The sequence below is a fragment of the Penicillium maclennaniae genome (assembly GCF_028827695.1).
Source record: "Penicillium maclennaniae strain IBT 15551 chromosome Unknown utg000001l:1.0-3280838.0:1.0-3283122.0, whole genome shotgun sequence".
Taxonomy (NCBI): domain Eukaryota; kingdom Fungi; phylum Ascomycota; class Eurotiomycetes; order Eurotiales; family Aspergillaceae; genus Penicillium; species Penicillium maclennaniae.
Window position 1 is genome coordinate 2,512,483 of NW_026623213.1, and position 14,982 is coordinate 2,527,464.

Consider the following 14,982-nt stretch of genomic DNA (forward strand, 5'->3'; position numbering starts at 1 on the left):
AGAGAGAGGCGGAGTTGAACCTTGCTCGGCATATCGGAGAGAGAGAGAGAGAGAGAGAGAGAGGCTTCTGCCTTTGAATTTATCCCATCAGCCCTATTGTGTGAGTCCCTTGGGGCTGGCAAGTGTTCGGCTTGGGTTTTCAGAGCACGATTACCAACTCATTGAAGAGGAGCAGGCGGAGTATTTCCGAACGGAGTCGGGACAGCCAACCAGAAGGGTGAAAGCAGGTAATTCCAGAGAATTGAACAAATTGCCAGGAAACGATGCATCGCGGTGGACGAGCACTCATCTTGACGTAGTGGACACAGTCAGGCGTCACATGATATCGTATTTCAGTGTCCCCAGGTTCCAGGTCTAACATCAACAGTCTATTCTCTAGTTGTGTTGACTGGCTGTCATGATACAATGCGAATGCTATAGACAAAAAGGCCCCACGGAATAGCAACAATCTCCAATCTATCGCCAATTCTATCAGGGCATGCTCTCCCATTTGTTCACTGCCTCGATCGCAGCTGTGACCTTCAATCCAATACGAGCATCCAGTTCGTAGCTTTCCCACCGAGCAGCGTGTTCCAGATACTCTTTACACTCGCGAACCTGCTCGTTCTCATTCAACGGCTTCTTCTCGCCAGAGTCCGTGGACGCTTGATCAGACAACCCATGTAGAGCCTGGTAGGTCGGGCGTTCCATCCAGAGATTGGCAGCCATTTCAAAGTGCGCAGCCGGGAGAACCCAATCATCCTTGAGGTTCCCCTTGAAGACCGCCTTGTCGTGGTTCAACACGCCAGTCTTGAGAATCTGCTTGGCCTTGTCATAATTGTGCAGAGATCGATGAACAGCAGCTCGGATGAGATCAAGAATGGCTTTCTCCTCAGGTCCCTCGCGAGACCACGTCGCGTTAGCATCGCTCTCGCACCATGCTAGTCGAGAAAGGGATTCCTCGAGCTGGGCTTCGGTCATACGGCTATGACCATTCCAGAAGAAGATCATCTCCTCGACGGGATCCACGCCAATCGCGTTCACCAGAGGAACATTCCAGGCCTTGGCACGAGCTTCCCACTTGGCGATTTTGCGAGTCACGAAAACGTCAAAGGGCAGTTGGCGCGCCATAAACTTCTTCTTGCCCGCATGTGAAGGGGCCTTGCGGATATACTCGGCGGCGGTCGCGGCATGCTTTTCGGCTTGCTTTAGGATCTGCGACAATGCATCGGCGGTAAAGTGCGACGTGACAGGCTCCGGCAATATAGTAATATAGGGATCGAGACCAGGAATTGAGGTCCACGCACTACAAAAGTGGTCAGTTGCGGACACGATTGACAGATACGAGAATAGTGAGAGAAGATGAGGCAATGGGAAACACTTACCTCGATGAACGCATCACAGCACACGTCGTATTTGTGCAGGAATAAGGCGTTGAGACTTTTCTCAAACGTGCAGAGAGCCTCAACCTGCTTGAGCGGACTCTTGTTACTGGATGAGAGTATTTCCAAAGCACCCTCCAAATCCTTATTGGCGCCCCTCATCCGGGATTCCTCTGCCAGCCAGAGTCGAGAATTGGGGAATCGGGACCGCATCTCAGCCAACAACGTAGCCAGTCTCTCCTGCGGGTATCCCTCAACGTCATCCTCGCCAGAAGTCGGATCGGGCATGATATCACAATAACGGACAAACCCGTTGTAGTAGCCTAATAGCGCCAATGCAGCCATGGCACCGATCAGGTTGTGAAACTTACTGGCTTGCCAGAGCATGCGTAGACCCCGTTGCTTGTCACCGCGGAAGCCAATGATTGAAAGCAGTTTGCTAAACGCGGGCGGAACCATGGAGATGAGCAGGAGGAGGATGCCGAAACAGAAGTTGGCGCCCGAGTGCACAAAGACGTCGATCTCGTTCTGGAAGATATCTGAATCAGGGTCGTGAGTGATGATGTTAGATCCAGTGGGGGTAGAAGTGCCCCGAGACATCTGAAGCCGATTCGTTGACGTTCATTCTTGCAAGAGACTTGGCGAGGTCTTTCTCTTCTGTCAAAACGGGTTGACGATTGTCCAATGACGGACTGGAGGTGTTCAATCGGCTCGGTCCGATCTTTGAAAGATCACTTGAGCTGGTCAGAAGCTCGCGACTGGGGTCTCTCAACTCCATGAACTTCTCTTCCATCTTCAATATGGCGTCCAATGCGATGTACGCCTTGCGCAGGCGGTAGAAAGCCTTGATACTTTCAGTCAAGCTCTCGTTGAGCACCCCGACCACGGCGCTCATCAGTTGCGCAATAGCCTGGCATAGTGCATATTCCGTTCCCGGCGCATAGATCTCCGATCGGAAAGCATGGGGCGCATGGGAATTATGTTGCGCTCGGTGTTGTTCGCTGGCGGCGGACGTCTCAGCCTCATAAAGCCGCTCGGACGCTTCTGGCTGTCAGCACGATGATCGCCACTAAGACGACAAAAAAAAAAAGGCAGCGTACCTTGTCGCATGATCTCTTGCTCGAATCCCAAAGTCGCGCGCACAAATGCTACCACGCCTTTTCCCAACTACGCCCGTCAGCATACTTCCAAGATTCTTCCCGCTACATCGCGGAGCACACACATTGTGGAAGGTTGATGTGCCCTTTGCGAGGCCATTCTCGGCGCCGTCGACATCGTCATTGAGGATGAAAGTGGCCGCTATTTGCTTGTTAGGCTCATTCACAGAGGAAGGGGAGAGAGAGACACGGTACCTTTCATCGCCTCATCCACTACGCATCCCCGCTCGAGATCGTCAGCATGCAATTCACCGCTCCAGTCCCCAACTCCTGCCAGCGCCCTGACAGTAAAGTCTGGATCAACAAGACTTACAGTCTTTTAATTCGGCCAGCGAGTCCAGCGACTGCGTGGAGGCATTGGCCTTCTTGCCGTACAACCAGGAGCCTACGCGCATCATCGTAACAAGAGATTCGAGATCACCAGGATCACCAAGTCTGATCGAGATAACCTAGGAGGAAAAGTAGTAGGAGGAGTTCGATCGAAGCAATTTTCTCATGGCCCTAAGATAGACGGATCGGGAAGAATGTCAATGGTTCCATAAGATGCGGCATGGACTTCCGTGAACATCGGGGGATTGGAAGAGGAGATAATAAATAAAAGAGCGTCGTGGGGTATTTCGCAAAGGCCCAAATCAGGTGCATCGAATCAGATGTCTGAATTTCCACACTTTCAGAGGCGAATGCCGGCGGCTCCGAGGGGCGATTTATCGGTGCGTAATTCACACCGGATGGCGAGCTATTCCAATGTCTCTAGGAAGCTATACCCATACAGTAAGATCCACATAGAGATCCAGGCATGATAGTGGAACAATCTATGAATATCTAGCTAATTCTCACTGTACTACATCTATGCCATAGCTACCACCTTGCAAAGTGGTATAAACCACGTTAAACGCCTCAAAGACTCTTATCGCCTATCGCATCCTGACTAAGTCACCGACCTCCTCAAGCTCGAATCCTCCAGAACCCCATCTACGTCCCATCAACTTCCCCATCCTCACGACTTTTCTCTCCTCGGTCGGACGTCCCGATCAAGTTCACCTCACCAAGAGCCCAGAATTCCATAAACACATCCCCACAACCGCGACCGCAATGTCTAATTCCACCACCCAAACCAAGGCTGAGCCTACCGACCAGCCCCAGCAGCAACAGAAGCCCCAGGTCTTGGAAGAAGACGACGAATTCGAAGATTTCCCCGTTGAGGGTACGTTCACACCACCTCTACGCAAACACACCCCAACCCTCACCCCGCCTCAAAACCTCGAATACGAATCAAAGCTGACAATGACGACAGACTGGCCCCAGGAGGAAGCGGAGCAAGCCGCCGGCTCAGCAGCCAACGGCGGAAATGAGCACCTGTGGGAAGAGAGCTGGGACGACGATGATGCCGCAGAGGATTTCTCTAAGCAGTTGAAGTACGCCGTTCCCATGTTGCGGTTGCTGGCATCCTCACCACGCCAACAACCCCCACACTTGAAGCAGAGGCTAACGAGATGAACAACAGGGAGGAACTTAAGAAGGTCGAGGCGGCGCACTAGGCTAGACGAATGAAGAAACAAACAAAAGAACGATCGCACCTCGCAATACACACTATACCCCCCTTGTTTAGATTGAGAGAATGAGAACAGGAGCTGGGCAGCATCAGATGGGACTGCGCCAGGACGGCTTGATATCCCGCTGACAGATCTACTACCTGCTAAAGACAGAGCCTGGACCTTCTGGGTTGTGTTTGGGATTTGGTGTCCAGGGTTGCATGGACTGAGCAAGCAAGGATGAATTAATGACAATGGGCCTTACGCCTCCACTATCAAGTGCATACATGTGCCCAATTACATTGTTCGGTTTGGTAGAGTAGACTTGTATGGCCATCCTTGCTATGTACAATTACCTACCCAGGTACTCAAGTATCCATGCCAGGGTACCTGTTTAGGTGTTTCCCTCCAAGGTCCCCGACGGGTCATCACAGCTTCGGTCCCGTATCTACGAACACGCACAGCTTAGCCTCAACCCAACAGAATAGATAAACTTTGAAACGAAATTTTTGATTTGTAAAACGATGTAGGCTGTGTACGTTACAGTGTCGTGAAAATGGCCCAATAGGTCCAAGAACCCAGTAGCAGATCCTGGGAGGACTTGGCCTCAGAATCTCTTAATTCCATTTACTTACTGGACAAAGCAGCAACACCGGGCAGTTCCTTGCCCTCAAGGAGCTCAAGAGAAGCACCGCCACCAGTAGAGACGTGAGAGAGCTTGTCCTCAACACCGTACTTAGCAGCGACAGTAGCGGTGTCACCACCACCAATGATAACAATGGAACCACTCTGGGCAGCCTTGACAGCAGCATCAAGAGTCTTCTCGGTCGCGTTAGCGAAGGGCTTCAGCTCGAAGACACCGGGGGGGGACCGTTCCAGAGAATAGTCTTGGCCTCAGCGATGGTCTTCTCGTAAAGCTTAACGGACTCGGGACCAACATCCAGACCCATCAGGCCGTCGGCGATACCGGAGGCATCGGTGGCAGAGCCAACGGTAGCGTCGGCGGAGAACTTGTCGGCGGTGACGTAGTCGACAGGAAGGACGATCTCGACGTTGTACTTCTTGGCCTTCTCGACGATATCACCAACGATCTTGCTGCCAGCCTCGTCGAAGAGGGAGTTACCAATCTTGACGTTCTCGAGAGTCTTCTTGAAGGTGAAGGCCATGGCGCCAGTGATGATCAGGCTGTTGACCTTGGGGAGGAGGTTGTCAATCAGCTGGATCTTGTCGGAGACCTTAGCGCCACCGAGGATGGCGAGGAAGGGACGAGCAGGGTTCTCGAGGGCTTTGGCGAAGTACTCAAGCTCCTTCTTCACGAGGAAGCCGGCGGCCTTCTGGGGGAGGTCGACGCCGACCATGGAGCTGTGGGCGCGGTGGGCGGTGCCGAAAGCATCGTCTAGATAGAGTGATTGATTAGCCTGGTTTTTGGGTTGTGTAGAATGAATATATTTTGGGAGTGTACGTACTGATGTAGATGTCACCAAGAGCAGTGAGGCCCTTGCGGAACTCAGCAACCTTGGCGGCATCGGCCTTAACCTTCTTGCCCTCGGAGTCCTTGGAGCTGCCCTCCTCCTCGGCGTGGAAGCGCAGGTTCTCAAGCAGGATGACCTGGCCACCGGAGGCGTTGTTAACGGTCTCCTCAACCTTGGGGCCGACGCAATCCTCAGTGAAGGTGACGGGCTTGCCGAGCAGCTTGGACAGGACGGGAACGACGGGCTCAAGGCTGTACTTCTGGTTGACCTTGCCATCGGGACGGCCGAGGTGGGACATCAAGATGACGGCCTTTGCGCCGTTGTCGATGGCATACTTGATGGTGGGCAGAGCACCGACGATACGCTGGGGGTTGGTGACAGCCTTGTTCTCGTCGAGAGGGACATTGAAGTCGACCTATGAGTAGTGTTATGAGCCATTGAATCGGGGGATGAGGTGGGAGGGATTAGGAACATACACGGATCAAGACACGCTTGTCCTTGAGGTCGCAGTCGGTAATGGGGAGCTTGTTGGAGAGAGACATTTTGTATAGAAGTCTGTGATGTCAGAGAAAGCTTCTGGGGGGTGGGGGAAGTGCGTAATGAATACCTAGACAACGGACGGGATATGAGGAGAGAAACTGAAGCCAGAAGAAAGAGAAGACTAGGAATGGGAACTTAATCAGGTCACGGTGAGTCCTAAGTTACGCCAAAGGTTGGAGGGGTAGTTTTGGTGGGGCAGCCGGTGAGGGAGGCTGCCCGCTTTGAGCCTGCAGGTAGCAACGGTACTTACCGATGATGTATTGCATCCGTGGTTGGTACTTAGCTCATCTATACAGCTTCAAGTCCACCTACAAGTAGTCTAAGGACCGACAATACCCACCCCACAAGTGTCCCGACATCCTCCGGAGCTATAGATCGGGCTGATGCGGGACTGATGTCAGAGCTTCCCGTTGATGCGGAGCAGCCCGGACAAATTGATGTGTTGGATAGCCTCGGAGTCGGGATATTCTGGGGAGACCGCTGCAACAGCAACCCTCAATTGGTCCCGCTGGAAGTGCCCAGTCGCTACGGAGTTTGAGTGCGCTTAGCTCGAGAAAAACCCGAGTGCTCGAATGAAAACAAAACAGCAATATCCTAGATACCTAGCGAAGAGAATATCTCAAATGATTGCAGTGAACAAGACCATGTATAAGAATGATCAATGATGAGCCAATTGCGCAGAACAATACCTTTTGGATGCAACCAGTCCTCCCCGTGCGAAGATTGATACACCTGTACACGAGGCCAGAAAGCCTGAAGCAACCGGAACGCCTGGATCAAAGGATCACAAAATGGAAGAAGCAGTGTATAAGGATCGTTATCGTGATAATCGTCGGAAAGACCGTACTTAAGACTCCTCGGAGGAGTTGGTGAGCGAGAGGTATGCGGTCCACGCAATACCGACGGAGGAAACAAATGGCTAGTTCGTTTGTTAGCCTGGGACCATCGATGGCAGAAATGAGACTTACAATCTGGAACTGAATGGGAATCACCCGGAAGTTGAGAATCTGCACTGCCGGCCATAGTACAAAGTTGGCCTTCAAAGTCGGCAGGTACACATCACGGAACTTCGATGTCAATGCTCTCTTGCCTCCGCCCTCGGCAATCGTCATATAGGTGAAGAAACAAGCCAGACCTGTCCTATATGTCAGTCTCAACCCTCGAAGTTGATGACGCCGCCACATACCGAAAGGCGCGAACATGAGCTGGTCAAAGGCCACACGCTTGAAAACTGGGATAGAAGGGTTCTTCTTGGTGAGAGGAAACGTTCTCAACAAGAAGCCAAACCACTGGAACTGCACCGGAGCCATAAAGAAACCGTATGCCATAAACCTGGTCATGCGTTCAAAATCAAACGGCGGGGGCGAGCTCCGAGAATATCCCAATTCGCCAACAACAGGAGGCCTTTGCTTATCCAGATCTTCAATCTCTATCGATATGAAGTCGTTATTTTCTTGCGTTCGTTGATGCGAGCGGAATCGAAATGCGGTGATTAGCTGGGCAACGGTGTCGGCCACGCCACCAAGCACCTGTGATCATCCGTTCGTCAATATATCAATTCAATGTCCGGGGCTTGCACTCGTCGAATTCGAGGGATGCTTACGGCGTTGGTGACCATGGTCGTGAGCACTATCCAGGCAGACACGTTAGTGAGCGGTCGCATCGAAGCCGGGACACGGCGGGGTGGTGAGGGCATGGCATACCTGGCTTCTCAGCATAGTAGGTATTGAATTTGGCCGCGAGGCGAGTGGCTACAGCCATCTCGATGAGGAAGATGATCGTGTGCAGGAGGGGCTAGAGCCATGGGAGGCGACCGGATCAGCTGGGTCCAATGTGCAGATTCGAAGAAGGCAGGTCTCACCACGCGACCGTAAATGTATCTCCTATTCAGTCCGTCAAGTACTTTTCGCTTCGTGGCGGTAATCATAATGGCCAGAGTGGGCGTGATCCGCTTTATGGAGCGATGAGCGAAGACAAGATTTCCGGGCAAAGTTTCTGGGCTGTCGCGCGCCAGTATGACGCAAATCTAGGACGAACCACCCGGAATGATGGGTATGCAGGGCCAGCCAGGTTTTTTGGAATTTTGTCTAGAAATGACGAGGCAGGTGAAAGGGACTTCAGCAACTGTTTTAGAGAGCAAGATGGGCTGTTCTACCCCGGATTCAAATGGGAGGATGCGCCAGTCTGCATTATGACTAAACGTGCCATGAAAGTCACCTGGCCAACTGCAACCATGCGCTTAAGCCATCTATTAAACTTCCAGATATTCATGGTTTTGATATTCTTTTTTTGTTTTTTGGGTGTCTTTATCTCATTATTTCTCAATGTACAATGGTTTGGTAGTTCAAAGCTTTATGTAGATGCTCGAGGCTGGTCGTCGGCGAGAATATCCGGCAAGTCTCGAATATCGGTCGTTTCATTCGTGTTAAGGTCCACAAGGCGCACTGCCTCCAGATGAAGGGGGCGGTGGCCAAAGGAAGGAGCTTGATCTCGGTTGAGTGACAGGTTCCAGGCAGAAGAGGTCTATATTGTATTGAGGTATGTTAGCTTCCCAAGGTTCGCTCGTATCAATTGTGGGGAATGGAGAGTGATCATCTTACCCGACGCGGATATCAGTACTCAAACTGATGAGCTCGACCTCTTGCCCTGTCACATTCTTCTGCATTGCATGCACAATATTGTCGTCTGTCACAGCCTCGGCCACTTCGTTCTCCTTCCGACTGGTGATAGACGAGGATGATGGTCGCGCAACGTGGCCTCGAGGATCGGTACGTTTCCGTCGCGGAATTGCGATCAAGGCAAACTTTCGAGGTATATTTGAACGGTTCACGATGAACACGCCCCAGGCGAATGGTGATCCGACTTGCACGCGACTCGGTCCGGAGAATGAAATTGTAACGCCTACATCTGTGACAGAGTAGGCTCGCTCCCGTAATGAGCTACGGTTGGTTGGAATGACTCCTGGCTGGTTTGTGCTCACGGACAGGCTCGTAGGTCGATTATTTCTCTGCAGCGCTTGGCTAGGGCCGCCGAAGGTAGGATTCAAGGCCATGGAGAAATCAACATTGGTCCTCCATTCCATCGCGATGCGAGGCTTGCAGTCATCGGATAGAAGAATGATTGCTCCGAGAGAGATATCTAGCGTACTGATGATGGCGGTCGTAGACGGATTCGTTTCCGGTCCATACTCGGGGGTGAGTTTGTACACTAATGTTACATCGTCTCGAGGCCGACATTTTAGAGGAAGGGCGAGGCCTGGGATGTTAGAAAGTGATTCAATGGATCCGTCGGATAATCGAATATCTGCTTTTTCGAATGAGACCTCGCAGTTCAAAAACGGAGTCACTTCAAAGTCGAGACAAGCCACAGTTTGGGGCAGACTATTGTATGAGCTGAGTCGCGTGTATCGGATCCTTGCGCTAGCGGCGGGTACTACACGAAATGGATGGCCCTGGCTCTGCTGGATATTGTAGATGGGATCCGCATAGGAGGTCATCGGTACCACGCGCAAGAGTCTTGATGCCGGCAGAAAGGGTTCTTTGTGGGAAAGGGATTTGTCGCCGGATAATGGTTGCAACATATTTGTCGAGGCAGGGACGAGCGGAGGTAGATAGTCGTCTTCTGGGTCCTTTAGTCGACAAGTTTCGGAAGGATTCAGGCTGGCCGAGGCCATGAACAATAGCGACGGGTGCTGGATGCGGCTACGAGGTCGCTCTGTCGTTTCGTCAGAAGACATCGAATTGTGTAAAACTTATGGAATGACTCACTGATAAAGGTCTGGACGTTCCATATGAGGTATACATGATTTCCAGTCCCCTCGTCGCCCTCAAACTCATTGAACACCACAAGCGGCTCCTCTTCAGTATTCACAAGGCCCGAGAAAATAATCTCACGGGTAGACGTTGGATTCTCCGCGACAGAGTCCGCTGGGTCGACCGCGAATATATCGAGCTTGACTTCTAGACGAGGAGGTAATATTTCAGGGTGGATTCTGTGCAATCGGAGAGCCTTAGCACGATGCGAACAGGAAGAAATTCGTCTATGAAGCTCTAGATTAGCAAAAACTCGATCAACAAAAGCTCAATGATTTCAATGAGCTACCTACCGAAAAAAAGCAGGGATCGTTGGGGAATCGCAGAGAGAACTGAGGGGAGATCGTCGGCGCCATCTTCCAATGCCGAAGTTAGGGCACCCTCGATGTCAAGGCCGGGCGCATGGGGCACAACGGTATCCAGTATCGCATGCCGCAGGAATTCGCCGGGGATCTCCAGGCCAGGCATTGCGACAGCTCTCGTCGCGAATGTGAACAAACAAGCATCTTAAGGAGAGCGATACGAATGATAAGGTATTCGTGCAAACAGTGCAAACAACCTCAAGCTCAATCCGCGCGCTGGCTCTTTTTCACTTCTGCCCTCACTCACGATTAAAAGGTCAACCATGAACGCAATGAACGTTGCGTCGGGTGCTCCAGCCTTGTGGCAGGAGGCGCGTAATGCTGATGGCAGGGTTTACTACTATAACACGCAGACCAAGGCGACACAATGGACGAAACCTGAGGAGTTGATGACAGGCGTTGAGGTGAGTTTATACTCGGTAGAACGATTTAACGCGAGGCTGACATTGGCGTACACAGCGTGCTCTGGCAGATCAGCCATGGAAGGAATACACCGCGGAAGGAGGACGCAAGTACTGGTACAACACGGAGAGCAAGCAGAGCACATGGGAGATGCCCGAGGTTTACAAGAAGGCGCTCGCACAGGCTCCCCCAGCTGCGTAAGTCCAATTCCTGAATTTAACTTTCGTGCTGATACTGATACTATTGAAGTGGCCCCTCCTTCGTTGCAGGCGCGGTCGCCTTGTCCTCACAACCTCAGTATCGTGAACGCGAACGCGAACGTGATGACTATGACCGAGACCGCGGTGACCGAGGAGACAGAGGATATGGTGAACGCGAAAGACGTGGATATGGGTCCTATGACAACGGCATGATGCCTGCGCCAGCCGTGGACACCGGGCCCGATCCCGCTTATGGCTCGACTGAGGAGGCAGAGAATGCTTTCATGAAGATGCTGAAGCGCCACAACGTCCAGCCTGACTGGACTTGGGAGCAGACGATGCGAGAGACAATCAAGGACCCGCAATACCGCTCCCTCAAAGATCCGCGAGACCGCAAGTCTGCTTTTGAGAAATATGCGGTCGAGGTTCGCATGCAGGAAAAGGATCGGGCGAAGGAAAGATTCGCTAAGCTCCGCGCAGATTTCAATACCATGCTGAAGCGGCATCCTGAAATCAAACATTACAGTCGCTGGAAGACAATCCGGCCCATCATCGAGGGTGAGACTACCTTCCGAGCCACCGACGATGAGAGTGAGAGACGCCAGCTTTTCGAAGAGTACGTCACTGAACTCAAAAAGACTCACGCGGAGCAGGAATCTGCAACACGCAAAGCGGCTATGGATGAGCTGGTTGGAATTCTTAACTCACTAGAGCTGGAGCCATACACGCGGTGGGCGGAGGCACAAGCGACTATCGAGTCTAGTGACAAGTTCCAGGGTGACGATAAGTTCAAAACCCTGAGCAAATCCGATGTTCTGACCGCGTTCGAAAATCACATCAAGTCCTTGGAGCGTACTTTCAACGATGCTCGCCAGCAGCAAAAGGCCGCTCGGGCCAGAAAGGAGCGTCGCCACCGCGAGCAGTATCTGGAGCTTCTCAAGGAGCTGAAGTCCCAGGGAAAGATCAAGGCTGGCAGTAAGTGGATGCACATACGCCCGGTGATTCAGGATGATCCTAGGTACCATGCAATTCTGGGTCAGGCCGGATCGACCCCTCTGGATCTGTTCTGGGACATGGTGGAGGAAGAGGAGCGCTCGCTCCGCGGTCCTCGTAATGATGTACTTGACGTTCTCGATGTGAGTAACTATCTCGTACAGTGAATGGGTAGCCGCGTACTAACTTTTCTTCTCAGGACAAACGCTTCGAGGTTACCTCTAAAACTACCTACGAAGAGTTCAAGTCTATCATGGTTGCTGACAGACGCACTTCGAAGATTGACCCTGACATTCTCGAGCTCCTTTTCCAGCGCATCCAGGATAAAGCGATCCGCAGAGATGAGGAAGAGAAGCATGCGGCTGACCGCCACCAGCGCCGTGCAGTCGACGCTTTGCGGTCTCGTATCAAGCGTCTGGAGCCCCCTGTGCGCATTACAGATACATGGGAGCAGGTCCAGCCCCGGATTGAGAAGTACGAAGAATACAAGGCTGTTGAATCCGACGAGCTTCGCGAATCAGCATTCGAAAAGGTCATTCGCCGTCTTAAGGAGAAAGAAGAAGACACCGATAAGGACCGTGAGCTCCGCGATCGAGATCGGAGCCGCCGTGACTACGACCGCGGTGACCGCGACTATCGCAGTAGCCGTGGTGAACGACGAGGCGGTAGCCGTGTTAGCCGCTCTCCAGAGCCCGACGCTTATGAAGCCGACAGGCGCAAGGCAATGGCAGACCGTGAGCGATCCTACCGCAAAACAAGCGGCTTTTCGCCAACACGCGACCGTCGCGATGACCGTGATCGAGACCGCGAGCGCTACCGTGAGCGCGACAGCCGGGACTATGACAGACGTCCCCGAGAGGGTGACCGGCGCGAGGATGAGCGCGAGCGTCTGTACCGCGCCCGCGGAGATCCACGCGGTGGTCGCGACGAGCTAGACTACGGTGGCGATGCTCGTAGTACGGCCAGTGACCGCCGACGTCGACGTGAAAGCGACTCGGAGAGTGTCGCGAGTCGGTCTGTGAAGCGGCATCGGAGGGACAGTCGGGAGAGGGAGCGCAGCAAGGGTCCGCGGAAGAGATCGTGCAAAGGAGACTTCTGCGGTCCCCGAGGAAAATACTAAGAAGGATGAGAAAGCCATTCACTCGGGCAGTGAGGAGGGAGAGATCGAGGAGGACTAGTTGCATCCGAATGGACCTTGGTGTCCCTAGCTTAACCTGATTACTTGCTAGTCACGCTAGGGTTAAATATGGAATCTGTATTTTCTTTGGTCTTCATTATCTTCAAGTTCTTTGCATCGTAAACCCTTTCACGATGTTCTGTCGTTCCGATTCTCATGCGTTGGAGTGCCAGGTGGGTCCAGATGTATATATGCTTCCTCCCTAGTACTGCCACCATCTCGACTCTAAACAACGGACTGGGCGGCTTGCAATACTCACGATAGCTGGACAATCTGGCAAGCTCTCTATTCGATGGTCACCTAGGCGAGAAGTAATAAATCTTATCCCATTGAACTATTGACTCTCGCCTGGGCAACACGCGACCCCTTGTCCTTGCAGCGTTACTGCCATCCATGCATCACCCTTGGGAGATTCGTCACCGACAGGGGCAGCCGGCTTATAGACTCTACAGCCAGAATCCCATTGTAGGATCAAGGCTCCAACCTACTTTGCATCACTTGGTGTTCATTATGATGGCCCCATTACTGACGAAGAGCCAAGCTGAAGAGCTGTAGGTACGATTCTGCCGCACCATCGGGAAGACAAGACTGAGACAGAACACAGGCACAAAGCCATGCTTGGGTATCTGTCATCAATTAACGCATCCCAAAGCATAAGTGTTCTCCGAGAAGAACTCGAAGTACACCACTCCTTGACCGAAGCCTCCGTCAAGAAATACGAAGGACTCCTGGAGAGAAAATGGACCAGTAATGCACGACTCCAAAAGAAAGTAAGACACGCCCAATCTATAGCAGCTTAGCTGGAAGTATATTCGTGACTTGAATATTCGAACGATTCAAAGAGCCACAGATCGAAAGCACTTACAAACTTTGGAACCTCAGATAATGGACCTAGAATCCCAACTATCAACTCTCCAAACCCAACACATCCACACAAATTCGACACCCAAAGACCCCAGGACATGGCTTCCGGGGCCAGCAATACATACTCTTCAGTCTCACCGCAGCGCCATCACCGATATAGCCCTCCACCCAATCCATAGCACCCTTGCTTCCTCCTCCGACGATAGCAGCATCAAGATCTGGGACCACGAATCCGGCGACCTCGAAAAAACCCTTCGCGGCCACATCCGCAGCTGCAATGGCGTCGATTTCGGCGGCTTTCCCGAAACATTGCTCGCATCCTGTTCCAGCGACCTGACAATCAAGATCTGGGATCCAGCAAAGGAATACGCGAATGTGCGGACATTATCAGGACATGAGCATTCGGTGACGAGTGTGCGATATCTCCATAAAGGGGGGGAATTTACTAGTATCGGTAAGTCGGGATGGGAGTGTGAGGATCTGGAATGTGGGATCGGGATTCTGTGTTCGAGTGCTGTATGCTAGAGATTGGATCTATGCTGTTTGTCCTTCTGGGGATGGGAGATGGATTGTCTCTGGGGGACGGGACGGAGGGGCGACGATTTGGGATCTGGCGTCTGGTAGTGTGAAGGCTGTGTTGGATGGACATGAGCATTATGTTGAGTGTTGTGTTTTTGCGCCGGTGGCGAGTTATGGGGCTTTGGCTAAAATGGCCGGGGTTAAGAGGCCGGATTCGGGGAGCTTGGGGGAGTTTGTGGCTACGGGGTCGAGGGATAAGAGTGTGAGGCTGTGGAATTCGAGGGGGATTTGTATCAAGCGGTTGGATGGACATGAGAATTGGGTGCGAGGGTTGGTGTTTCACCCGGCGGGGAGATATTTGATCAGTGTTGGTGATGATAGATCTATGCGATGTTGGGATCTGGAGCAAGAGGGGAGATTGGTGAAGACGCTGGAAGGACATGATGCCTTTGTGACTTGTATTCGATGGGCGCCGAGCATGCAGGGTGATAAAGTGGATGAGAGGAAGGGGATTCGATGTGTGGTTGCCACTGGATGTGCAGACTCACGGGTGCGAGTGTTTCGATAGATATACTACGCGGACAAGATCAA

The 14,982-nt window shown here is 52.3% G+C and overlaps 7 protein-coding genes across 7 annotated transcripts; 3 read left to right on the top strand and 4 right to left on the bottom strand.

Annotated features, from left to right (window-relative positions):
* Positions 1 to 471: 471 nt before the first annotated feature.
* On the bottom strand, positions 472 to 2,916 carry N7477_000949 (uncharacterized protein; the record flags this gene model as incomplete). Its single annotated transcript, XM_056962612.1, has 6 exons — positions 472 to 1,233; positions 1,365 to 1,900; positions 2,055 to 2,402; positions 2,462 to 2,528; positions 2,584 to 2,660; positions 2,832 to 2,916. 6 exons carry the CDS (start codon positions 2,914 to 2,916, stop codon positions 472 to 474), a joined length of 1,875 nt encoding a protein of 624 aa, XP_056827615.1.
* Positions 2,917 to 3,610: 694 nt separating this feature from the next.
* Positions 3,611 to 4,015, top strand: N7477_000950 (proteasome regulatory particle lid subunit SEM1; the record flags this gene model as incomplete). The annotated part of the gene is made up of 1 exon (XM_056962613.1): positions 3,611 to 4,015. One exon carries the CDS (start codon positions 3,611 to 3,613, stop codon positions 4,013 to 4,015), a length of 405 nt encoding a protein of 134 aa, XP_056827616.1.
* A 662-nt stretch (positions 4,016 to 4,677) lies between these two features.
* Positions 4,678 to 6,064, bottom strand: pgkA (phosphoglycerate kinase pgkA; the record flags this gene model as incomplete). Its single annotated transcript, XM_056962614.1, is given in 4 exon segments — positions 4,678 to 4,899; positions 4,911 to 5,446; positions 5,517 to 5,937; positions 5,999 to 6,064. 4 exon segments carry the CDS (start codon positions 6,062 to 6,064, stop codon positions 4,678 to 4,680), a joined length of 1,245 nt encoding a protein of 414 aa, XP_056827617.1.
* Positions 6,065 to 6,909: 845 nt separating this feature from the next.
* Positions 6,910 to 7,989, bottom strand: N7477_000952 (Mpv17/PMP22 family protein; the record flags this gene model as incomplete). The annotated part of the gene is made up of 6 exons (XM_056962615.1): positions 6,910 to 6,981; positions 7,031 to 7,197; positions 7,249 to 7,591; positions 7,666 to 7,691; positions 7,766 to 7,856; positions 7,924 to 7,989. The coding sequence occupies 6 exons, from the start codon at positions 7,987 to 7,989 to the stop codon at positions 6,910 to 6,912; spliced, it is 765 nt and encodes a 254-aa protein (XP_056827618.1).
* Positions 7,990 to 8,414: 425 nt separating this feature from the next.
* Positions 8,415 to 10,342, bottom strand: N7477_000953 (TRAPP trafficking subunit Trs65 domain-containing protein; the record flags this gene model as incomplete). Its single annotated transcript, XM_056962616.1, has 4 exons — positions 8,415 to 8,585; positions 8,668 to 9,776; positions 9,830 to 10,111; positions 10,168 to 10,342. The coding sequence occupies 4 exons, from the start codon at positions 10,340 to 10,342 to the stop codon at positions 8,415 to 8,417; spliced, it is 1,737 nt and encodes a 578-aa protein (XP_056827619.1).
* A 157-nt stretch (positions 10,343 to 10,499) lies between these two features.
* Positions 10,500 to 12,951, top strand: N7477_000954 (snoRNA-splicing protein PRP40; the record flags this gene model as incomplete). The annotated part of the gene is made up of 4 exons (XM_056962617.1): positions 10,500 to 10,640; positions 10,696 to 10,835; positions 10,888 to 11,974; positions 12,031 to 12,951. 4 exons carry the CDS (start codon positions 10,500 to 10,502, stop codon positions 12,949 to 12,951), a joined length of 2,289 nt encoding a protein of 762 aa, XP_056827620.1.
* A 570-nt stretch (positions 12,952 to 13,521) lies between these two features.
* Positions 13,522 to 14,959, top strand: N7477_000955 (WD40 repeat domain-containing protein; the record flags this gene model as incomplete). The annotated part of the gene is given in 4 exon segments (XM_056962618.1): positions 13,522 to 13,559; positions 13,613 to 13,778; positions 13,891 to 14,286; positions 14,306 to 14,959. The coding sequence occupies 4 exon segments, from the start codon at positions 13,522 to 13,524 to the stop codon at positions 14,957 to 14,959; spliced, it is 1,254 nt and encodes a 417-aa protein (XP_056827621.1).
* Positions 14,960 to 14,982: the final 23 nt, after the last annotated feature.